The 25104-nt window shown below is 38.9% G+C and overlaps 1 protein-coding gene across 2 annotated transcripts in view; it reads left to right on the forward strand.

Moving 5' to 3' along the window:
- The first annotated feature begins 79 nt into the window (after positions 1-79).
- Positions 80-25104, forward strand: part of rnf38 (ring finger protein 38) — a 36727-nt gene continuing 11702 nt past the window's right edge. For both annotated transcript variants that reach the window (XM_082164425.1, XM_082164426.1), the window contains exons 1-3: positions 80-205; positions 1675-2281; positions 16475-16536. In XM_082164425.1, coding sequence (XP_082020551.1) covers positions 1747-2281; positions 16475-16536 — 597 coding nt within the window. In that variant the 5' untranslated portion in view covers positions 80-205; positions 1675-1746. The remainder of the gene's footprint in view (positions 206-1674; positions 2282-16474; positions 16537-25104) is intronic.

Below are 25104 nucleotides of genomic sequence, written 5' to 3' on the forward strand. Positions count from 1 at the left end.
CAGTGGGAGCCATTCTGTTTGCGCTTGATCTAGTGCGTTGACTGACTCTGTGCTCGGCTTCTCTGGTCTGCTGTGCTGTGGAGCTGTGAAATCGCGCTGATGGTCTGTCACATTATTTCTCACTGACACCGTCTGAGCGGAGGAGCGCCACGCCAAAAGATCAGCTCAAAAACACTTCATAACGCACAGCTCCACTCAGCTCCGGGTGAGTTCCGCTTTTCATTTTATAGATAATATATACATGCGTTTGTTTGAGTGGGAGGAGTGGAAAAAAGAGCCCTTTTAAACCGTTTTTTCCACTGATGTAAATATAATTAGGGAGTTTAAAACGCTTCGCCTCTCACGGATCGCCACAAAACAGTTTATAAATATCAATGTGTGTCTCAACCCAAGCAGATTCATCAGCGATGAGCCGATGTTCAGGACGGGACATGTGGCCCTGAGGTTTTAAAGGACGACAAGGGCTTTATTTGTTGTAGTTTTGTGAGACTAAAGGCAGATGGTGGACTAAAGCCAGCGCGACGTTCACAGCTAACATAAGCTAATGCATCTACATGGCTTCACTCTAAATGTGATTCAAATCGGTTAAACACTGTGTGGATGAGCAAGGCGTGTTGTGATAGAGTATATTTGTGTGTTTGGTGTGTTAAAAGAGCGGTAGACAGGCAATATTATGTTTATTTGTGTGTTTTTGTGTAGCTTGGAGCTAACGCTAGCGCTTCACGGAAGTGTCTGATAACCAGCTGCTCCCTCTTACTTGGATACTTTTATTTACTTACTTTATTTAGCATAAACATAACGCACGTGCGTGCTGTGTTGTGTAGCGCGTCTCGGCTAGTTTTTGTGTTGTTTTTAGTTCTTATTTCTCCTTTGGTATGACTTGGCGTGGGTTTGAAAGTTTGGCGTCTAAAATGTTTTTAAAATGCTTTAAATATCATTCAAGGGACAACAAGCCAATTTATTGATATTTTTATAATAGTTTTGTATGTAGTAAGTAGGACACGCCTAGAAGGAATTAAGTTACTAAAACAAAAAGAGGCTTTTAAACCGCATACGTTTGATCAATCTACCAGTTTTAATAATCTCCAGTTCTTCAGTATTGCATCGTCCCATTACTTTACTATAAACGGTGAAAAACTATTGATTTATAAGACTTAATACATGTAATTTCACTGTACTGTATTAAGGTTTTAAAGTTAAATAATCAAATGAACTAACTTGTGTTTGTTATTCGTAACTTAATACTTGTTTTTTTATCAGTTAGTATTGTATTTTTTTTTGCGTAATGTTTATATAATTAATTATTTAATAGCTCAAATCGATATATTGATTTATAAAATTGATTTATAAAATTGAATCACGTATGTAGCTAGAAACTATAAAAATTTGGTGACTAATGCACTCTAGTGATGTCACTATTGTTTTACTGTGAAATTCTGGCATCCAAAATTGTTTGATTTTTACTGTAAATGTAAGTTATATGAGTCCAAAATGTTTTTACTTTTTTTATTTTTTATGTTTTAGCAACTCTCTGGTGTTTTAGAGTGTTGTAATAATAAAACATTTTAGTTTCGTAAACGTTTTAATGACTGTATATTTAAACAGTGTTTTTGAACGTAATGTTTGTAAGCATTTTAATGATTGAACTGTTTTTTTTTGTTTTTTTTTAAACAGTGTTTTTAATCTGTGTTTTCTGGCGTGGAATCGGAGAGGAGGAAGAGGGGGAATCGTATAAGCCGAAAGGAAATGCCAATCGCCACTACTGGTCATTCAGCGTCTCGAGAGCCCCGCGTCTGTTCCCCGGACCCCGTTCCCAAGCGTGCTGATTTATGCGAGGACGCAGGGGCCCACCCAGCGGAATACGGGGGTTCGGAGGGGGGCCACAGCCTGGGCAGCACTAGACTTTCTGGAGCGCTTGAGAGCTCCTCTGCGGCATCTCATTCCCCTCCCACTTCCCCTTTCCACCACCACCACCATCATCATCATCATCATCACTCCTATCCAGTGACTATGGAGCCACCCAGGACTCGATCACGCTCGCGGTCTGGATTTTACCACGGTGGATTATCTAACTCGAACGGTAATGCTGGGAGTGGCGGTGGTGCGTTAAGTCCAGCTGGAGGAATAAGCCACCACCACCACCAACACCACCACCAACAGCAGCAGCAGCAGTTCGGAGCTGCTCATGGACACATGGAAAACCTGCGCCCACCCGGGAGCATGCTTTCCCCAGGCGCCCACAGACACGCAGGACCTGGAATGCACAGAAACTCCGGAGCAGGTAAGACGGGTTTTAAACCTCCAGTCTAAATTTTGGGTAATGGATCTCATTTCATCTTGAGGGTGGACAATAAACATGAGTTTTTTCTAACACTATCATGTTGTCACATATTTGGTTGTAGCATGGTTTACGGGGGCCAACTGTAGTTGTATTTGACCACATCTGACAGGATAGGGGGTGAAGATATTAGGGGTGCAACGGATCAAAAAACTCACGGTTCGGATCGTTTCTCGGATCAGAGTCACGGATCGGATCATTTTTCGGATCAGCAAAAAAAAATTTTTCAAAATTATTAACACTTTTAAATTATTAAATTAAAATATATAAAATCAACTTAAAGTGCACAAGGCATAATATCTTCTTTTTAACATAATTAATGAAAAACAACTTAAAGTGCAACATAAAAAGGCATCTCCTTCCTTTAAACATGGACCAATGCTTTATGTGTTTCCACTGTCATATAGGGCTGTCAAAATTGCTCAAAAATGACGTTCGAATATTCCCTCTAAAAAACACATTCGAATTATTCGAACATCTGGTTGCGCATTTTGTCAATGACGTGCATTAGGCCTATGTCAATAACAGGACAAATTAATACAAAGAGACATAACTACTTGTATATGTAGTTCATTTAAGTTTAAACATATTTGACAACGTATTACCTTGCTCGCTCGCACTCGCAGGCACTCTTTCTCTCTCTCTCTCTCGCCGTCACCCATGCTGCGTTCACACCAAACGCGAATAGAGCGTCTGGCGCATGTCTATGGTCTGGCGCGAGTGATTTCAATGTGAAGTCAATGTAAAGACGCGTTTACGCACGTCTGGAGGTTTTGCGGCGCGAATGAGGCGTCACGCTCTCTGCGGTTCATAACGCTCGCCATGACCACGCTGTGTGTGGACTGAACATGCGCACAACTTTTTTTTCATAAATCAATCCGCGGATCACGTGAGTGCCGAACCGAAGATATTGATCCGAACGGATCACGGATCAATGATGATCCGTTGCACCACTAGAAGATATCAAGGTTATGGGCTTTACTACATTTAATTAGTGTAGCGTTGTTGTATGGAATTCTGTTGGACTGATTGAACACTATTTATGGGGTTTTCAAAATGGCATTTTATATCAAATTTGCACATCCATGCAACCTTGTATGACACCCACTCAACACTACCTCACAAAATTTCTGGTATAATTTTTATCAGGGATGTAGCGAAACTTATAAATGTAATTTTATTTATGTATTCATTATTATTTCCAATATTTGTTGTGATGATAATCAACACTTTTTAAATAAAACAATTCAATGTTTTTATTAAAAAAATAAAAAAATAATTGCTGCAAGTCAATGGGTTGAATATGAAATGGATCTCCTTTACTTTTGAATATTGAAATACAGTAAGGCAGGGCATTTCAGTCTTAAACTAGGTGTTGTGCCTTAGCTTCTTTTAAAAAATGGAAAGTTGCATGCAGGCTTCATATGAGCTCTGATCTCTTAATAAAAAGAGTTAAAGCTTTGTCAGCAAGTATGTGAAGAACTCTGCAGACTTTGTGCTATTAAGGGTCACGATTGGGCGTCTTTCTTGAAGACCGACCAAATTGCACTCCTTATTTCCTCGTTAATGTTTGCACGAGTTCTGATGAGCCCCACACACCGATCTAAGCATTCCTATTGACTCTTAACTCTTCATGGTCCATCTTAAGCGGCAGATTTGATACTCTGTCGTTCTAGGGCGTGCAAGCAGAAAGACATGCATTCATTCAATTACACAAGCTGTGACTATTCTCCTCTGTTTTAGATGCCTAATGTTGTTATTCGCTGGTCCAAAATAGCACAGGGCTTTCCTTCACAGTATAGAACAATTGTTCCCTCTGACTTTAGGGATTAAGTTAATAATTGACCTGATTGCCCCGTTTGTCCAACGGCATCACGTTGCTTTACGATTTCTGTATAGCCGAATGGAAATTCCAAAATATAAAGTGTTCAAGCCTCTGGCATCCTTATTTCCTGCTACATGATGGGCTTAATCTGCCACAGCACTTCCTTGGACAACAAGCTGGTGGGAGCAAATGCACATGTTCATGCACCTAGAGTTAATGTAGCCACCGCTCGTATACTGTTACGAGACAGCCTGAGCAAAAAAAAAAATATATATAAAAAAAAAAGAACTCATGGCCACTATGCATGCACGTGCAGAGGGGGTGGATTGTAGTAGGCTATCTCAGGTGTTGCGCTTTAAGCTCAGGTGTGTTTGCCTACTGGCAGTTGCTTTTTGTGGCTGAGCTGCACTGCACACACTTTACTAAAAAGCCCAGACTGGAAATACCTGTCTGATGGAGTGAGCGTCAAGCTACCTGCTTTGCCTGCCTGCTGCCGCCACTGTACCAACTAGTCTAGCACATGTGTGTCTAAGCTTTGTTTGGGGCCATTTGTCATTAAGCAAGACTTCGCTCTTTTTCTGTCCTATGATTTGTCCTCCTGATATTTAAATGCATCTCGGGGTGAGCATGTGATATTAACTGGATGGTTAATCAGAGGTACTTTACCTTAGAGTGTATATTTGATATTGACAAGTTGGATATACAGTAGCTGTGTGTGTGTTAGTGTATGTGTGTGTGTGTGTGATATTGACTGAGATCAGATAGGCCGCTTTGATAATGAGAGAAGCTCGGCACACTGAAATCCCCTGAGTTCAACACCATCTGCTCTCAATACAGAAGCGCCCTCTCTCTCTTTGCCTCTCCCGCTCTCATTCCTCATCCCTTTATCTCTTTTGTCCACCCGATTCCCCCTTTCATTTTCTCACACTGACTTTCCCTGTCCATTTACCCTCCTGCATATTTCATCCTCTCATCGAACTCCTATTTGCCTGTAAATGCACATGTATGCATGGAAGGAGGAACCATGTTAGACCTCCTGAGGCTTTTTCTGCTGTAGGTGTTTGGTATTATCCTCAGCGCTGAGCAGAGAGGGAGAAAAGGGGCTATCAGGTCCCATAAAATCAATAGAGAAACGGATTTTTAGTTGGCTTGTGTGCTCTTGAGTGTCTGTGTTTGAGAATGCACTCGTGTGTGTACATGTGGACAGTTCAAGATCATTTGAAGGGTGTAGAATCCCCCCTGGGGCCGGTCCAGAGACCGAGCTCAGTTCTGCTGACTCTTAACAGAAATTCAGAGAATGTGTTCGAGGTGATCAAACGGATTAAGGATCTAAGGGGCCATTTACACGACACCGTTTTCAAACGGTAATCTTTTTGCGTTTTGGCTGTTCATTTACATGACAACGGCGTTTTGAGGGGCCTGAAAGCGCAAACTTTGGAAAACGGGTTTCAAAGTGCACGTTTTTGAAAACGACAACGTTTTCATCTCCATGGTAAATGACAATTTTGGTAATTGTGAAAACGGTGGCGTTATGCGAATATGCGCATGCTAGGCTTGCTGCGATAGTTTGTTGTCGGTGTTCATTTGCGCACCGCCCTCCACCCAGTCGTTTAGATTTTTTTTAATAGTAATAAAAATAATTTCGTTCAGTTAGAGAATGCTCGATGGAGCGTGAGCCCAATGAGTGTCGCAGCAAGAGTCAGATTTCACCTCACTTCGCCCATTTCGGCTCACTCTTGACTGACAAGACAATGGCAGAAGATTTGGTTTCAAAGCGAAATGTAAAAGCGCCTATTTAAGCGAGTTTGTCATTGTACGGTTTTATTTAGTTTTTCATTAAGAATACACAAATAATGATCCCACCATTCAAGCAATTACCACATCTAAATTGGCGCTAATTCGAGCAGCCGTGCGCATTTTACTTTCGAATTAGTGATTTAAACCAACTACTGGCCTGGCATGCATAATACAGCGTTTTTAATCTTTTTCACGGATCCGTGTGAACAGGGATCATTTTGACAATGTTATTGTCTCTATGTGAAAAAATGCAAATGTAATTTTAGTATATCGTTGTCATGAAAACCCTAAAGCTGTTCTTTCTACCTCTTCCAATCAAAGATTAGTGTTTCCTATTTTCAAATGTTAAGCGATGCCATAGAACCATCATTTTGGGTTCCCCAAAATAGCCGTTTTAGTGAACAGTTCCAGTTTAGTGAACAGTTTTAGTGAAAGAACCACTTTTTCTCTTAGTGTGGTCACAATAGCAAGATTTTGGCAAAATTGTGAGAAGGAAAAAAAACTAGCATAGCGACGAGATGTATGAAGCACACAGAAGTCACTTTCAAATTAAGCAGCTTTCTGTTGTTGGTCAGCGTTGTGTATTCACATGTACAGCTTGAACATAAGTATTTTGTGAATTATTCAAAAGGGTGGGAAAGTGTGATGTGACGTTTGAGTCATAACTCAGCATTTGACTCAATCTTTTCAAACAGGTAGGTAAATTAATCTGTCAAAAAACATAATTGGTGAATTAGGGCGTTTTCTTTCCTTTCAGTGCTCTTTCAAAACAGGGACTATCTCACTGTGAAACTGCTGCCCCACAGATTTAGTCTCCAAATGTCCATCAACTTTTTAAAATGCCTATCGCTTATCAACATATTTCAACCTCATATTTCAGCCTTCAAGGCTGTCTCGTTCTGGTTGTTTTAATTCAGATCGGAGTGCAATTGATTCATGTATAGGCCTACATAGAACATGACAAACAAAAAGAAAATGCAAGTAAAAAGATTTTGAATCAAATGCTCCAAATTAACTTGTGTGAAAATACCCTGAAAGGTAGGGTAGGCAATAATCGAAAAATGCTGTTGGTCGTACTGACACAACCAGACACAACAACAAACGTGTAGCCAATCAACATTAGGTGGAGGAGAGAGAACGAGCCAGATTTGAAGAAAGGCTGTAGAAAGAGATTGCTGAGAGACATTACAAAAGAGAAAAGCTCATAAGAATATCACTGGTAAATTAAGGGTTATGATCAGGAAAGAGCTTTAGGATCCGCATTAATATTAGCAAAGCTTTCCAGTGCTGGAGTGAGCTAAGCGGGAAGGCCTGAACTTATTTAATTTTATTTGCTATCCTTTTGGCTGTGGTTTACTTGAACTGTTACTATTGGTTGTGAGAATCTGCCAGTAGGTCTGTGAAGTTGGAGACTGTCGGTGTTTTAGAGCTAGACATAATCTTATAGTGTCTCAACTCCTGCGAATTCAAAGGACACACTTAAGATGGCCGTGCTTTGTTTATCAGGCTTCATGACTCTCATTTAGGGCCGACCAAGCTTGTATTATGAGGGCCCAGCTGGTCCCCAGAGATAGTGTGGGTTGTTTTGTGAGTCCATTCCCGGTTTTAGTCTTGTGGTCCGATCTGTAGTAGAACAACGGCTCTATTTTAGCGCACTCAGCTCTATGAGACACTTGGGCCCAAATCAGAACATTGCAGAACTCCACTTAACATGAAGACAACTGTTGCTGAGGGCTCAAAATCAAGCCGGTGTCCCTGAAGGACTCTTCAGTTTTCACCTTGAGTAGATCTGCGTCGTGCGCGCGCACACATTCGCGAGGCTGGCTGTTCAGCAGGCAAGGTGCAGCCCGGGAGATGAGCGCTGGGCTTTGTAGTGTCAGTAAGCTGTTTTAATTGGACTACGCTCCTGATCATTATTTAAACTAGTAGTGCAGTTTGAGCATTAGCACAAGTCCTCATCCCTACCTCTCAATAAACCATTCAGAAAGCACGGCCGTTTCCTTTCAGCCCAGGAACAGAGGAACAGGGACGAGTGTTAAAAGGAAGGCTGGAGGTTTTCTCCTCTCCTCTACTGCACTGACCTGGCACCATCTTCAGAGAGAAGTGAGCGCGGACAAAAAAGCAGAACAGATGCTCAGAAGTGCTTACAGGTGCCAGGTGTGTTGAAAGAGAAAAGGATGAAGGTGGAACGAGGGAGAGGATGGGTTTGCGGTTGAAGTAAATTACATGATTGAATATTATAAGCCCCTTTTAGACTGTAATTTATGATATTAGCCTTTATGATGATGTGTGTGACTCTCTCTCTATATATATGTGTACATACACTGTCCTCACCACAGCAGTAAGAAGCTTGTTTCATCACTCCAGTGAAATAAGGGTGTGAATTCAGCTGGAATTTTGGCTGGATTCATGTCGTACAGACAGCCAGCTGTCAGAAAGCCAAGCATTTTGTATGTGAGAGCATTCACTTATTTTCTTGAAGTCTAAACTCAACTAGATGTTATAAAACTGGTACTAAATGGTGATTGATCAATACAGGGTTCCAGATGCGTGAAAATACGTTAGTGTACCAACATGACAAGGAATATGAATTTTGACGTGTCAGGGGCTATAGCCTAGTTATTGCATTTGCCTAATAAAATAACATTTTAATAAAAATGTGTTAACTTTTGTGTGATAAAAGTTTTATAGAAAGCAAAGTAATAAACTATTTTTGAGATGAGGTGAGAAAAAAAGTAACACAAGACATTAACAATTGATTAATGCTTTTAGTACAAGAAAAGTGCTTGTTAAAAATCCTGTGAAGTTTTTTGTTTGTTTTTTGCTAGAAATATATTTCAAAATATTGGATAATTGGTTTAAGATTTGCTCTGTTACTTTAATGTTTTTACAGTTTGATGTTTTTATAATTTTGCATATTATAGTCAAAGTAAAATGACATTTTTGTAGACCATAGATATAGATATATAGATAGTACAGTCTCTAGTATTAATAGCCTACTTCTGTCTGTTCATGCAATCAGTAGTGTCTCAGGCTCTGAGCTACAGATAGACAGGAGTTGTGTTTTTTCCTTATCTCATGTGTTGTCTGATGGATATGAGGGAAACCATGAGTAGGGAACGATGAATGACTGAATCCATCCATGTATGTGGTGTTCAGGGCAGTATAGCTCTCTTACTCTCTGAAAAACTTACTCTCACACCATTTTCATAACAAAAGAGTCTGTTTGTTTTGGCTGCTTTTGTCCGTCTCCAGGCAACCTCTTCAACAGTTCCGTTTTGAAGACTCTACTCGCCACTTTGTATCTGGACGCGAGTATCGACCGACAAGCCTGTCAGCAAACCTATAGTCCGCAATGCTAGAAATATGAATATTGACTTTACTTAATGATTCTGTTCACAATTCTTTTGATCAAATTGTTTCTGAATGGTATTTCCCTTGCTATTTTGAAATAAGTTTGAACTATGCATAAGCTCCCACTCTAATCCACCAAGATGGTTTTCCTAACATTAACTGCAGAAATGGGTCATCAAGTCATCATTGTCTCAACCATGAGCATATTAAAGCTGTATTCTGTAACTTTTTTGGGTTAAAAATTATCCAACATAAATGTGAGCAAGTACATAACCAGCCAGTGTTCAAAACTATCTGCTTGCCTTAGCTCGATTCAAAACGATAAGCTTGTAATGTTTTTAATTCCAGTAGTACTGGTGTATTTCCGTGGGAAATTCGAGCATGTCTTTGCGTCATTACGTCAGATCTGTACACATAAAGAAGGTGTCTCGGCTAGTAGGCTATATTGCGTGTGGGGATGTTGGAGGTGGAGATTTATAGTCTCTTCTCGCAGCACTTGATATAATTAAACTTATCAATTTGATGGCGGATCCAGAAAGGTTCAAACGACAATCACCAGTGACAACTGGAGATTCACCCATTGTAAAATGCAAAAGACTTCGGAGTGGCTACAGAAAAAAAGAGACTGCAAATGCATGGTTTGACGTGATATAAGCGATCGTTAGATTTAATCAGCGCGATTTACTGCAATACTTTTTTTTTTTTTTGTTAGTTGGTCAGAACAGAAGTGGATGTTACTTACTTGTTCAGACGACATTTTCCGGTGAAAATTCTTATGTTGGTCATACTTTCAAAAAGTAGAATCTGTGATTGTGAATGACAGTATCCACACCGGCGCGGTGACTGACAGCCACACATTATCCTCAAAACATTGGATTCATCCACACTGTGTCGTGTCTAGGCACAACCCATGTAAAGTTGATTATTCCACGAATAACTGCAATTGCAGATTTCGAGCAGATACGGCGACAAAGAGGTAAAACTACAGACTGCAGCTTTAACATCAAGGCACATTCAGCAACTATTATTGAGCAAGTTCAGCATGAATTACAGCAGTATGCACTGGTTGCCCAATAACTCATTTTCATATAGATGTTAAAGGTACAGCAATGGCTTGTTTAATTGTGAGAGTCAGAGAGTGGGTTAAAATGGTCACAAACTTAATTACGACTTTTTCTTTTTACGACTGCCAACATTTTTCTGTGAAGTGTCTCTTAAAGAACTTTGCGTTTTTTACATTTACTTAAAGTGGACTCAATTAAAAAATATTGTCACTTACAAAAGGACTGAAATAAGGAAAAAAAATTGAAGAAAATACACCAAATAAAGTAAACATTTGCTTGATTTGAAACGAGCAAAATTCAGCGTAGTCATAAACTGATCAGACTGGACTTAACTGAAGTTTGCCAATGATGCAGCATATTCTTATGGTCGTATATATGTATATGTGCACCCAATTTACTTTTCTTTGCATAGTTTCTGTGTCAATTGTCTGTAAATAAAGTCAATCCAGACTCTTGATCCATTGTTATTACTGAATGGGTGCAAATCAGGACTTGACTCCATGTTCGACTTGCCCAGTGTGGGACACCATTCCAGTGTCTGTCTTTATAGGAGCTCCATCCTGTGCTCGGGTCTTTGTGTTTGTTGGAGACCAAAGCATAAGTGTGGCTTCCCTCAAACCGCATTGCCCTCTCGTCTATTTGTAAATCTCACATCTGACGTCAGTCTTCACCAAGACTCCACTTTAGTCCCAGCCCAGACTCAGCGTCACTCTGTAGAGCCTATTACTGTAAATGGGATTTAAGCCGGCCAAAGAGTTAAATTTGCTAGATGCTATCTTTTCCCAGGTTAACCGAGAGGCTCGGTGCAGGGGAACAGATTGGGATGTTTTGTCTCTGTCGGGCAAGCTTGAGCCATCTCTATGCATGTCTGAAGAAGAGAAAGACTGGGAAAAGACAGACCAAAGCAAAGCGTGTTTGAGTGGGCTGTGGAAGATTTGTTGAGAGAGGTAGACTACATGTTAAGAGTGAGAGAAAGAGAGGGAGTGGATGTGTGCGTCTTTCTGGCGTCCCTTTCTTTGTGTGTTGGAGAACTGAGAGGGGTGAGAGGGAAAGCTGAACCAAGCTGAGAAACATTAGCCAAATCTTTCTCTCTCTCACTCATGTTCTGTCGCACTCTTGAACTCGCTCATTTAAACTCCTTTTACTTCCTCCCTCTCTCACTCGCTCTCTCTCGCTCTCTCTGTTGGCTCAACTTTTCCAACTCTGACCTTCCTTCCTCCTCTTTTTTTCTTTTGGCTGTTGGGTTTTAAAAGACAAACTGCATCTCCATCTGTCCCTTTCCTCCCAATAATAATAAAACAATAATGAGAAGAAGAATTAAGTACTAATAATTAAACATCATAATTTCAAATAATTAAGTACTAATAATTAAACATCATAATTTCAAATAATTAAATCTTGATCAAAAATTATTAAAGAATATTAAAACATTTGTTTCTTGAAATAAAGCTGAAATAAAGTGATATAAAACATTGACTTCCATGGTATTTTTATTTCTTCCAAAAATAAATAAATAATTAAACATCAGTAGTGATATAACATTTAAAGAAAGAACTAGGATATATTTAAACTATAGTATATACATATTACTAAAAATAACAATGTTATTACACCAGTGCAATGTAAATTTTTTTATTGAATTAGAATAAGCAAAGGCAACATTACTGGCTGTTAGTTGATGAATGCATCTCTCTCTCTCATCTCTCTCTCTCTCTCTCTCTCTCTCTCTCATCTCTCTCTCTCTCCTCTCTCTCTCTCTCATCTCTCTCTCTCTCTCTCTCTCTTCTCTCTCTCTCTCTCTCTCTCTCTCTCTCTCTCTCTCTCTCATCTCTCTCTCTCTCTCTCTCCTCTCTCTCTCTCTCTCTCTCTCTCTCTCTCTCTCATCTCTCTCTCTCTCTCTCTTCCTTGGTCTGTTTGTGCCCTTTTTAAATTTCTTATGCAAAGTGCTTCAGCAGAGGAACTTCATGAATGTCAATGTTTTCTGGAGAGTAATGTCACTGCTCAATAGAGGTTGGAGATATGCCTGTTTTTGTAGTGTTCAGGGGGTGAGAGAGGAGCAAGGAATCGTGTTGACAGTAGAAGCCAACAATGGATAGATGGGCTCAGGAGGGGAAAGGAGGAGCAGGAATGGACAGATAAAGCTGATGCACTCTGGAGCTCAGAGAGAAAATCGATAGTAGTCAAGAGGGGGAAGCCTCAGTCCCTGTATCTCGCTCTCCCTCCCTCTCTCCCTCTTCATTTTCCCTGGATCTCTTTCCTTCCATAACATTACTCAGGACACCTCTTGTGTGCCCCTTCCCCCACAATGACACCAGGATCTCTCTCGAAATGAGGTCCAGAATGAACGATCTGTGTGCACCAGATGCAGGTAAAAATTGGCTTTGACAAATAAATAAACCATGTTGCAGTTGCATCAAGTTACTGGCCGTCTGCTGATTAAGTTGAACTGCATGATCATCTGAGCCTCGCAGACGACAATGACGGCACAATCCGAACTGAGACCATCAAAATAAAGACGACGTTTGTCACGGCTTCAGTGGTAAATTTACCCTCGTCTAGCATGCATTGTAGCTGTCGATTTAAAACAAAACAAAAAATGTGAAAAAAATTAAAGACAATTTAACTTTTTATTGATCAAAAATCCTGAAAAATTGCACTGTTTCTCACACAAATATTAAGTAGCATGAAAATGTTCAACATTGATAAGAATGTTTCTTGAGCACCAAATCAGCAATATATTTATGTAAATATGTAATAATTGTATTAAATTATAATTTAGTATTCACTTTATGGCTCTCACCACCAACTACCTCATATAGTTGGATCTACCTCACATAACATGATTCAAGTGCATCAGGGTGCATCAGTATAATGATTGCGATTAAATTTGGGCCAAATGCACGATGATTGTATTGGTACAGTGCTGCATTATTGCGTATTAGTCGAGGTGTATAATGTTTGTTGCTCCCTCTATTGATATGTCCTTTTAAAAATGAACAATTGGCTCTGTCCCAGTCTGTGTCCCTCTATCTTCTGCAGAGTGTCTTGCTTGCAGTTCAGTTAAAATTGTATTCTTGTTCTTTCCCTTTGTGGGCCTCTTTCTCTTCCTCTTCCCTCCTTCCCCCTTCTTGCGTTTCCCTTCATTATCATCGCAAAAGTGGGTGTACTGGTCATTTGGTGCAGCCTCGTACATCATGTACCCCTTGTATCCTTCACAACGTGTCATCGATGAGTTTGTCCTGCTACTGTGGACTGAAAATGTGTCAATGTTGAAGAGGAACAACCACAGGGAAACGTTACACACAAACAGCGCAGTCAGACTTCAGAAGCAAGTTATGAATGATTCTGACTGAAACGGTTATTATCTGTCCAGTTTTATTTAGTGACCTTTTGTATTGGGGACTTAATTTTGACTGGCCAGTGCAAAATATTGAGATTTATTTGAACTATATTTGCAAAAAATCATTAGATGCTTATATGATAAATAAATGATTTATTTACAAAAATTGTCACAAAAAATGAAACCAGCTGGAGCAGTGAGATGCCGTGCTACAAACTTTGTAAATGGCGCACAATTTATTGCTTTGCATTGAAATAAACACATTTTTGGTTTTTTTTTTAGATACGGTATTTTAGTTGTCCATGGCAACGGCTGGCATGACTACAGAGGTCTTTAAATATTGAGAAACTGAAATCATCATTACTCTGCAAGAAATTTGTTAGTCTGTCAGATACTTAATTATGTGTCTGTCAGCATGAAAATACCTTTTAGTGCAAAGACATCTCTAGTTGATGAGACTCGTCTGTCTGGTAGACTAATGATGGTTTAATTAGTAACATTCAGGCACACACAGCCTATGTTCACACTGAGGCTAAATGTGAGGTCTCACTCCTCATCTGAGTGCATAAAAAATTTTTTTAAAGAATTTTTTTTTTTTTATACACCAAGTTAGATTATGGCAGTGACAACCAGATTTACGTTATATCCTTTGCGTTATTTCAAAACACCCTTAAGAATGTTTTCAGATTTTCTTGATGCGTTTTATTATTACTATTATTATTACTATTATTAATCTGTAATAATGTACGAAGCCCCTAAAGGGACATTGTAATGGAAGAAAATATGAGATGGAATGAAAAATTGTCAATGCTTTTGCGTTCTTTTGCAAATGTTTTGCGTTCCTCCGAGAAACTTTAAGTTTCTCGAGGGAACACGCATGTTTTTGCGGCAAAGTTTTCGCAGGCGAAAGCAAAAACATTGAATTTTTTTTTCTTCCCATCTAATTTGCCAATCACATGTCCCTTTAGGGTCTCCCGTAGCAAATGTGACCTTGGGGAAAGATGCTATATAAACAATCAATGTATTAATGTTTTATATATATATATATATATATCTCATTTTTTAAAGATTTTATATTCATATTTAAGATCCATTATTATTATTATTATTATTATTATTATTATTATCTTATTTTTATTAAATTATTTAGATTGTGAATCTTACAAATAAGCAGCCATGATTGCCATGTTTAATGGGGATGGGTTTTTAGAGTGAACTTTTAAACCTTGCCTCCAGTTGTTTTGAGACTTGTATCACACTAAAGTGTACATTATGCTGTCAGGACGTTAAAACCCTTTCAGTAGTTAATTCATTCCTTTTAGTGCACCACTGAAAATTGAAAATTTCACTCAAAATTGAAACTCTTCATAAACTAGACAGTCTCACTTTGGATGGATTAATTGGTTGTTTGAGATGGTTGTCTAGTAGTTGCATGATATGGTGTCAATATCCTCCTCATACCCATGTATATATCTCTCTCTCTCGCTCCTCTCTCTCCCTGTTATCTCAGTGTCGTCAGTCACTCCTTGCTTCACTCACTCGCTCTGTCATTGAGAGAAAAGAGACTGAAAAAAAACGTATGGTGACAGAAAAAAAATAGAAGCACGAGTTCAAATAAAAAGCTTTTTTTGTGGGCACTTCACACACTCCTCGCTCATACACACAAGCGTCCTTGTCCTTGAAGAGAGGTTTTTTTTTATTTTATGGATTGTTCAAGGGTAATCCTGTGCTCGTCTGATGAAACGTTCACAGAGACACTGGAAACACGCAAACAAACACAGACGGGCAAAAAAAATTATATTTTGAAACTCAAAAACAAAGACCCAAAGAAAACAAAAGGCTTTGGATGTATTGTCATGAAAGCACCATACTATAATCTAGGATTAATGTCTCTCTCTCTCCTCTCTCTCTCGTCTCTCTCTCTCTCTCTCTCTCTCTCTCTCTCTCTCTCTCTCTCTCTCTCTCTCTCTCTCTCTCTCTCTCTCTCTCTCTCTCTCTCTCTTCTCTCTCTCTCTCTCTCTCGTTCTCTCTCTCTCTCTCTCTCTCTCTCTCTCTCTCTCTCTCTCATCTCTCTCTCTCTCTCTCTCTCTCTCTCCTCTCTCTCTCTCTCTCTCTCTCTCTCTCTCCTCTCTCTCTCTCTCTCTCTCTCTCTCTCTCTCTCGTTCTCTCTCTCGTTCTCTCTCTCTCTCTCGTTCTCTCTCTCTCTCTCGTTCTCTCTCTCTCTCTCGTTCTCTCTCTCTCTCGTTCTCTCTCTCTCTCGTTCTCTCTCTCTCTCTCTCGTTCTCTCTCTCTCCATCACTACAATAACATGTTGTCATCATCAATGGACGGACTTTTACTGTCAAAACCTCTAGAGCACCTTTATCGTTTAATTAGCAAGACTGACCCAAGTAAATACGGTTTATCCTTTACAAAGGATACAAAACAACAACTGTATTACAGGAGCTTATACTGCAGCATTAAACGGTATAGAGATAATTTGGGTTGTGTGAATGTGATTATATGATGGTGATTGTGATTACTTTTATTGTAATAACACACCAGGCAAGATTAAAGTATTGCCCAGATGTCTCAACATGCTGCTGATATCCTGTAAAGCTGCTGGATCAAGAGTCTGTTTTTGGGCCTGTTGAAACTGTTGACTGCCAAACATTGCATACAAGCTGTAAATAATTATGCTGCATCACATGGTTATAGTGTTTTAGCTGCTTCAATACACTTGGCTGTTGAGTTAACTGTTCTTGTGCTGTCTCTAGGTGCAATGGGAGGAGTATACCACTATCATTCAGAGCATGCATGTGCAGACGCCACTGACAAGGTAAGACATCACTACTTATAGCCGGTTACTAACGTAGACTAACAATCAGCCAAATTCTTCATGTTTAAAGGACAAGTTTGGTATTTTACACTTAAAGCCCTGTTTACAGATCGTATCTGATGAAATAGAACGGTTAAGATTAAATTTGGACACATGCCTGCTGTCCCGAGAATTTTTGGTTTATTTCGCTTCCCCCCCACCCCCCACCCCCACAATGGTTGTCTATATGCACTGGAAGATTCCGTCCTAAAAACTAGGGATGTCAACGATTAATCGACGATCGATTAATTGTCGATAATACATTTAATCGATACAACTTATCGATCATCGATTAAGCAGGTCTTTATGCGTGTGCGTGCTGCTCAACCGCGAAACATGTAAAGCGAGCGCGCTGGAGTTATGTTTGGGACCATTTTACACCTTCATCATGACTGTAAGTTTGCGTGTGCATTCGCAGCCTTTTGTTTTGTGCAAATGTAAGTTGTAATACTGTTTATTTTCTGTAGGCCTATCTATATCTGATTTATCTCATATTGGATGCATTTGGTTAAGAATTAACTCTGTAGTAAAGCGTCAGCTTCAGCGCGCGCAGCTCAAACGGCAGTGCACGACTAATAATGACTATTGGGACTGTAATATTACATAACATTATAAAGAGAACAATATTGTAATAAAACGTAAATTATTTGGGTTTAGTTGCCGTGTCGCGTTGCTCCAGGAAGACCGCGTCCACAACATGAGTAGTTCTGAATGAATGGCACGTAACTTAGTTCAAGTTCACTTGTGCATGAATTTGCGTCATTTTGTGCAGATATAATTTGTATTATTATGTTTATTTTGAATATATCTGATTAATCTCATATAGGATGTGTTTCTTTTAGATAAATAACGTGCTAGCAAAGTGCTCCAGTTTAACGGTAGCAGATTCATTCAGCGCGTGCAGTTGTTCCAGGAAGAGCGCGTCCACAACAGTCACACATTCTAAGCGCATATGAGGCGGCGTTGGTGACACGTTGTATTAGTAGTTATATTTGATTATTAAATAATTAATTTAATTATCAATCACATCGAAACATTTTACAATCCTACTAGCCCTTTATTTATATTTAAAACCATTCTAATTGATTTGGTGAGGAACATAGCGTTTTGAGCAGCATTTGCAGACCCTGTCATGCTGTCATAGCCACTGCAGTAGACGCATATCGCAGTATTAAGGCTAACGATTAATCGATTAATTGAGCGTTAATTTAAACGACGATCGATCATGGGAATTTGTGAAAATTGACATCCCTACTAAAAACACATTAAACTTTCGTTTACAAAGACGTGAAACTCACCGAGTGGTCAGGGGGTGTTCACTGATATGTTCCCTCAAAAATCGCTGAAAAAGATGCATTCAACAGGTTTTATCGTAGTTTTGTCCAACTCCATTGATTTAATAGGACGTGCTGTGAGACCGCAGCACCTTTACGGTATTACTCCGCCGCTTCTTCTTCTGCTTCTTCTGTGTATTCAATGAAATGCCCGTGGTTTGCTTGCAATTGGCAAAGGTGCATTATCGCCACCAACTGGGCTGGAGTGTCTATTATTCAAGCTCTCAACGGAAGAATCACGGGTGTGACGCGTTTGGCAAAATAGGTCCACAAAAGCGAAATAAACCTAAAATTCTCGGGACAGCAGCAATGTGTCCAAATTTTAATCTTAACCGTTCTATTTCATCAGATACGATCTGTAAACCGGGCTTTAAGTGTAAAATACTGAACTTGTCCTTTAACATTGACTTTTGCAGAGCGTTTAGCAGTACTACTCAAGGTGCTACAAATGAAATGCCATGACTGTGGTTTTGTGAAGTTTTATGTGGTATAACATTGTTTATATAAGCTATTTTTTCAATGTTAAAATACTTTCTCCCACCCTGACTAATGTGCAGAGACTAAGGCAAGTTGTGCAAAACCAGGTGTAGTCTAATTCTTGAACTAGTGACTCTTGTGAGTCAGTTCTTTTTAGTGATTCAAACATATACTCCTCCTAGCTTATTTTGTTGTGTTGTACTTTAGGCTCATGAGATTTTAAATCAGCGTAATTCCTTACTGGTAACTGTTAATATGACAATGTGCATTTAAACGTTTGCCAATAATATTTTAAAAAAAATGAATGAAATGTTTGTTTAGAATTGTTTTATTAAATATACTTAATGTCAGTTATTGGATCTCATTCATTTCTACATATAAACTTTCAAAAGTTTGGGGTCAGTAAGATTTTATTTCTTAAATTGACTTTTATTCAGCATGAAGGTATTAAATTGATAAAGTGGCAGTTAATAATATAAGTTAGAAAAGGTTGTAAATGCTGTTCTGTTAAACAAGAATCTTGAAGAAAAAATGATCACTGTTTCTACAAAGAAGCAGCACATTTGTTTTCAGCATTGATTAATGTTTCTAGAACACCGAATCAGCATATTAAAATGATTCTGAAGGGTCATGTGACACTGAAGACTGGAGAAATTAAATGTAGCCTGTCTATCACAGGAGTAAATTGCGTTTTAGAATATTTTAAAATAGAATATTTGTGCTGTATTTATTGATATTTGTGAGACGACTTTCAAAACATTTAAATATCTTACTGACCGCCCAAACTGTTGAAAAGTAGTTTACTAAAAATAATTATTGATATATTATGAATGAATATGAACAATGAACAATTTTATAAACTACAGTAAAAAAAACAGAACATTGTTTTGATGGCACAGAACCACTTTTTGAGGAAATCAACTTGGATTGCTAATAGTCTCTGCATTTTAAGTGATTATGCGAGAAAATATTTTCGATTACACATCTCAGCTGTAAGTGTCCAAATACTTTTTGGGGTCACTGTGTGTGGCTTATTTTGTACCAAGACAAAATGTTTTTTGTGGTTTTCCATCCTCGGAAACTATTTGAATCATTCATTCAAAGAACTGTTCAGGTACATGTTGGGAAATGTGATGTTCTGTCATTGCTGGCCTTTTAAAATCAAGAGCGAGAGGGAGGGTAGAGGGTGCAAAAACAAAAGGCAGTTCCTGCCCAGTTTTACTCCACGGTGTTTACAGTCAAAGGGAGGAGGAGGGCTAGCTGACTGAAGCTCTGTGATTGGCCACAACGGCCTCTGGGGGCGGACCCGGCCCTGTGAGGGAGGGAAAGGGGGAGGGGGAGGAATGCGAGCGGGCGGCGGGAGAGGAAGAAGGGATGATGTGAGAGCGAGAGAGAGAAAGAGGAAAGCATGGAAAGGGGGAGCGGGGGCACTAATGATTTCACCTCCAGCTGTGGGACACGGAGAGAGGGGAACAGTGGCTTAGAAATGGATGGCTGTCGAAATGAAGGGAGTGGAAAAAGACCGATGGGGCTGTGTTGGTGCGAGCGAGAGACTGAGTTATGGCCGAATGAAACTAAGGGAATGTAGTCTGTATTTCTGAGAGGATTTTGCTCCATAAAAAAAAAAAAACTTTAATGCTTTTGCTTAGTGGCAGAAATGAAACCAGGCCAACAACCCTTACTGTTTCCTGTTTTTGACAAATGTGTGAGAGAGAGAGACAGCGCACACACACACAGAACAGAAGAGTGTTTGGGCCCGTGGGTAACTGCATCTCATCCTGTGTGTGCTGACTGTTCAGAACTAAACAAAGCATATTTTGGGGTGTGTGGAGCCGTTTTGAAAGCTTTGTGCTCGCTGCTGGCCGTCTATATGAACAGCAGAACGGGACGTGTTGGCTCTTGGGAGGTCCTGAATATAGAGTGCTGAAACTGAGACGTGTGTGTGAGTGTGTGTGTCCATTCCTAGGCCTCTGCACAGGCAGAAACAAGCTCGCCATGGTGTAGAATGTGGAGGCGGCCTCAAATGGGTTTGCCTGTCAGAGGGAGGAAAAGAGGGAGGAGAAATGAAAGGCTGGAAAATAATGAGATGGAGGAGGAGATGAGGGGGACCCGCTTATTCGGAGCACTTTCATAAAGTCCCAGCGTTTGAAGAGCAGTCACCCAGCGCAAGGACTCTATAGACTCAGCCTATTAAATATTAAAGTATTACACTGAAACAGAAGCACATTGTGGCATGTGTGAATGTGGAATCTCCTGCTGATTGTTTCGGGAGGTTGGAAAATATGGCATCTCGTGATGTCAGTGCCTAGCAAAGTAGTGCAGTTCAGAACTTTCATATTTCCCCTCCAGATGCTTTTGTTATTTGAGAGCATATAAATGTTCAATCTACACTCTCAAAAAAAATGCTTGGTTGTTTCAACCCATGTTTTGGTCAAATATGGACAAACCCAACCATTAAAAAAAATAAAAAAAATGTAACCCAATGGTTGGGTTTGTCCATATTTGACCCAAACATGGGTTGAAACAACCAAGCATTTTTTACTTGTATTGTTAAAAGGTAGGGATGGGTCACACTGCCACAGTGACAGCTGACTATTTACCTTATTGAAAACAACAACAATAATAACAATATCATTTCATTTAAAAATTAAAAATATATAATTTATTAATGTAGTTTAGTCAGCTGTCCATTGTGACCCATCCCTACCCAATTGCGAACATGTACGTTAATATTTTTACCGGACAGTATATCCAACAAATTATTTTATCAAACCTAATAACCAAAATTTGAATGGTTCTAATGGTATTTACCGTACGGGAATGCTGGTACAGGACCGGTAGGAGTACGAAAGCAAATCTTTAAGCAATGGAATTTGTATTGTAGCAGTTTTATGACTAAAAACATTGCATTCAGATAGAGATTTAGTGTAGTGGTTAAAGAGAAGTTTCGCACAAGACCAGTCCCTGAATAACCACCATTGTGCCTTTCTGCAAGGCATTTAACCCCACATTTCTAAGTGTACTGTTAGTCACTTGGGTAAAATCTCTAGGGACACATCAGTACCTTAAGACTGAGAAGTACAGTACCAACTTGTGAAGGGACCCTTCACGTGAATTTTATGTAACTTTTTTGTACAAAAAAAACAACTACTTTTATTTTTGTCTATTTTGTGTATTTTAAGAAACCACTACAGAAAAAAATAAATTGTTCCCATCAAGTAGTGGAAAAATGCATAATTCACTTGATTTGCAGTAGTCGCATTAGTTGATGCCATAGTTAATGTTGTCATTCAAGAGAGAGAGCTCCCTATGCTCTGCAACACACAGTGTGTGTTAGCTTGCTTTATTCGTCATGATGATTTGTTCACATCAGTCCACAAAAAAATGTATCCCACATCACTTGGATTCTGTCCTCCAGAAGATATCTGTGGAATTCTGGATGTACAACCCCTACAATGATAAAGGCTTGGCTTATGAATATTATTTCAATCACACTTATTGGTAACCTTCCTTAAGTATCTTGTCACAGACCATAATATTCCTGAGCCAAAGCTTCTCCAGTTAAACATTTTTTTTAAATAAATTGAGTTGATTTGAGATTTATTTTGTTTAATATTTTTAGTAGTAGTTGTAATAATTAAAAATTATCATAATAAATTATATAATTTTTACTAAAATAAAAATACTTGGTCACAAAATGTTGGGCCAAATTTGATCGCTACAAAGTAGCACACTTGGGCTCCATCTGAAAGCTGAAAAATGCTGCCTTCGAAGGATGCTTTCCAAGTAAGCTTCACTTCCTGTCTCCTGATTACTATTATTTCTTTTTTTTTGAAGGCAGCATATAGGCTATGTATTATTCGCTGCCTTTGATATCCAATTCTGTGCAAGTTTTTGACCAACGTTTTCCACTTTTGATGCAATTTCTAGCATGAAATTACTATTATAGTAATTCAATATTTGCTTGGTTATCACCCAAGCTCGCTCTTTAAGGTAGATCATTAAACCGTTACTCTGCCATAGAAGCATGTCTTAAATCAGTTTTGTTAGGTACCTTTATGTAAATGCAAACGCTGCCTGCTAAGTCACTGCCTGATAAGGCAACAAGCCAGTTGCCTAAGCTTTCGGACGCAGCCCTGGAGTTTTTCATTTTGGTGTTTCAAATCAGAAGTCAAATCCTCCAAATCGTTCAGTGCTAGTATAAGCTATTGTGCAATCATATGTTCGTTTTTAGTGGCGTAGTTGAGTTAGCTGGCTTGAATTAAGCAGTTTTTACATAAATTGACCTCAGACATAGAATTGTTAAACTGAATTGGTATCAGAACCAGAATCTGTAAATCCCTCATGATTCCCAGCCCTATATATCCACAGCAGTGCTGACTGTCCTCAGATCACAGGGATATATTGGCTGGGTGTTCAGCACTTTGCCAAGCTCCTTCACAATAGCAGTGGTTATTCCCTGTAGATAGTGCAGCCCCCAGGCAGAGAGGGCTTGGTATTTGTTGAGCATGTGATGGCGGGTCCTGGAGCTGTAGATTTTAAGCAGGATGTTGAGCTCTCTCATAATCGTGTGGCACTAAGGACTATTTTATGCTCTGCTACAATGAATAAGGTCAAAATGTGAGACCACCAAGTATGTTAGAAGTTTTTGCTAATCTTCTCCTAACATGTTAAGTCCACACGCATGTTCAGATTTTGTTCTCAAAACCCCTCACCCGCCCGCCTCCCCCAAACACGGATGTACGACCCCATTAATGTTTCATACTAATGGACCTGTCTGACTGGGTTTAGACAGATGTGTGCGTCTGTGTGTGTTTGTGTCGCGCATCTTGGTTGCTGTTTGGCTTTGCCCTGAAGTGCTCGTGTGATCCTGTGACTTTACCTGCTTTTTTTTTGTTTTTCAGTGAACGCCTTGTAATTTGCGTATGTATTTAGGTGTGTTTACTTGGCTGTAAGTTGAGGACAAATTTGACAAAACCAGCCTTTAGGGACATTTATTTATATATATATATATATATGTAATATATATGTATGTGTGTGTATATATGTGTATCTCTAATAACTAATTAACTAATAAATAACTAATTGTAATTATAATTTAATATTAAATATCATAATATATAATAGTTATGTTAAGGTAAATAATACTAATAATATTTATTATTATTATTATTATTAATAATAAAATGGTACAACTGTAGATATTTCTCATTTACATATCAATTTAATTTATGTATTTTATGTTCCCTGTTCCATATGTTAAAATGTTCCCTGTTTTTTTTATTATTATACAATTAATAATATATAACATCTATATATACATTTAATATTTGACATTTAAATGACTGGTTTAGGATTTTTTGAGTGTGTGTCCATCCGCTGTGTGAGTGTGTGTCCATCCGCTGTGTGTGTGTGTGGACAGTTACTGTTTTCGGACGGTTGTTTAAATGTCCTGAGGCTGTGTTCCAGGCGCTGTTCATAGTTCATCATTTTCAGTCGTACACTTTCCCCCTCTGAGCCCCACCCTCCTGCACCCTGAGGCATCACTCCTGTCCTCCTCCCATCCATCCATCCATCCATCCACTCTCCCCCTCCAGCCCCAGTTTCTCATCCTTCCCTTCACCTTTCTCTCCCCTGCCCTCCTCTCATAAGTCTGAAGAAACCGTAGGACTGAGGGAAGACTAGTCAGAGCTCTCTCTCTGGACTCTTTCCTTTGTCTGAACTCAAAAAGTGTGAAATAAACTGAATGTATGAACTATGAAAAATATTAACATGGTACAATATTGTTTTGTCAGAAGAACCATTTTACATGTCCAAAATCCCCAAATCCAAGAATCTCACTTTCATAAAATCAATGTCCAGCTGTGTAATTGTTTGCGAATGTTTCTTAGTCTTTTCAAGTGTAGTCAGACCACAGTGGAAAGATCCAGAATGTTCATTATAAAGTTGTCAAACAGGCCGACAGTGTGACCATATGGCCGTCAGAACAGGAGAGGCATTTCAACATGCTTGTAGTTTTAATATCCAATTTTAGAACAAGGCTGTTAAAACTTCCATAGCTGCGCTGAAAATGACATCTTCATCTTTCCAAGACCCTGTTCTAGTAAATCACTGTGTCCGTATATAAAATGAATTTCCCATGAAGAATTCAGAACAGTGGGATTGTTGTCTCCTTTTTTGATTTAAGTGATTTGATGTAGTATCTACCGAATCTAGTAATGTGGTGTGAATATATACATTTTTAGGTTTGTTTTTCATTATTCCATGGTTATACATTTAGTAGATAATTTAAAATGATTAAGCCAACAAAGTTAAAGTACAATTTGTGAGGTTAAATATCAACACCATTAAAACACCCAGACTCTCGTTTATCAGTAAACGATGAAAAAAGTTCTATTTGATGTCTAATTTATTCACAAATCAAACTCTGATTATTTCTTCTTATAAAACTTTGATTTATTGACTAGTGGTCAAAGGTTTGTGGTCTGTAAGAATTTAGAGGCTGCATTTATTTGATCAGAAATACAGTAAGAACAGAAATATTGCCGTTTGTTTGTTTGATGAATGTTTTTAATTTGATATATTTTAATAAGTAATTTATTCCTGTGATGACAGAGCTGAATTTTCAGCAGTATTACTCCAGTCTTCAGTGTCACATGATCCTTCAGAAATCATTCTAATATGATGATTTGTTGCTCAAGAAACATTTCTTATTATT

This window comes from Leuciscus leuciscus, assembly GCF_965113295.1.
Source record: "Leuciscus leuciscus genome assembly, chromosome: 3".
Classification (NCBI taxonomy): Eukaryota; Metazoa; Chordata; class Actinopteri; order Cypriniformes; family Leuciscidae; genus Leuciscus; species Leuciscus leuciscus.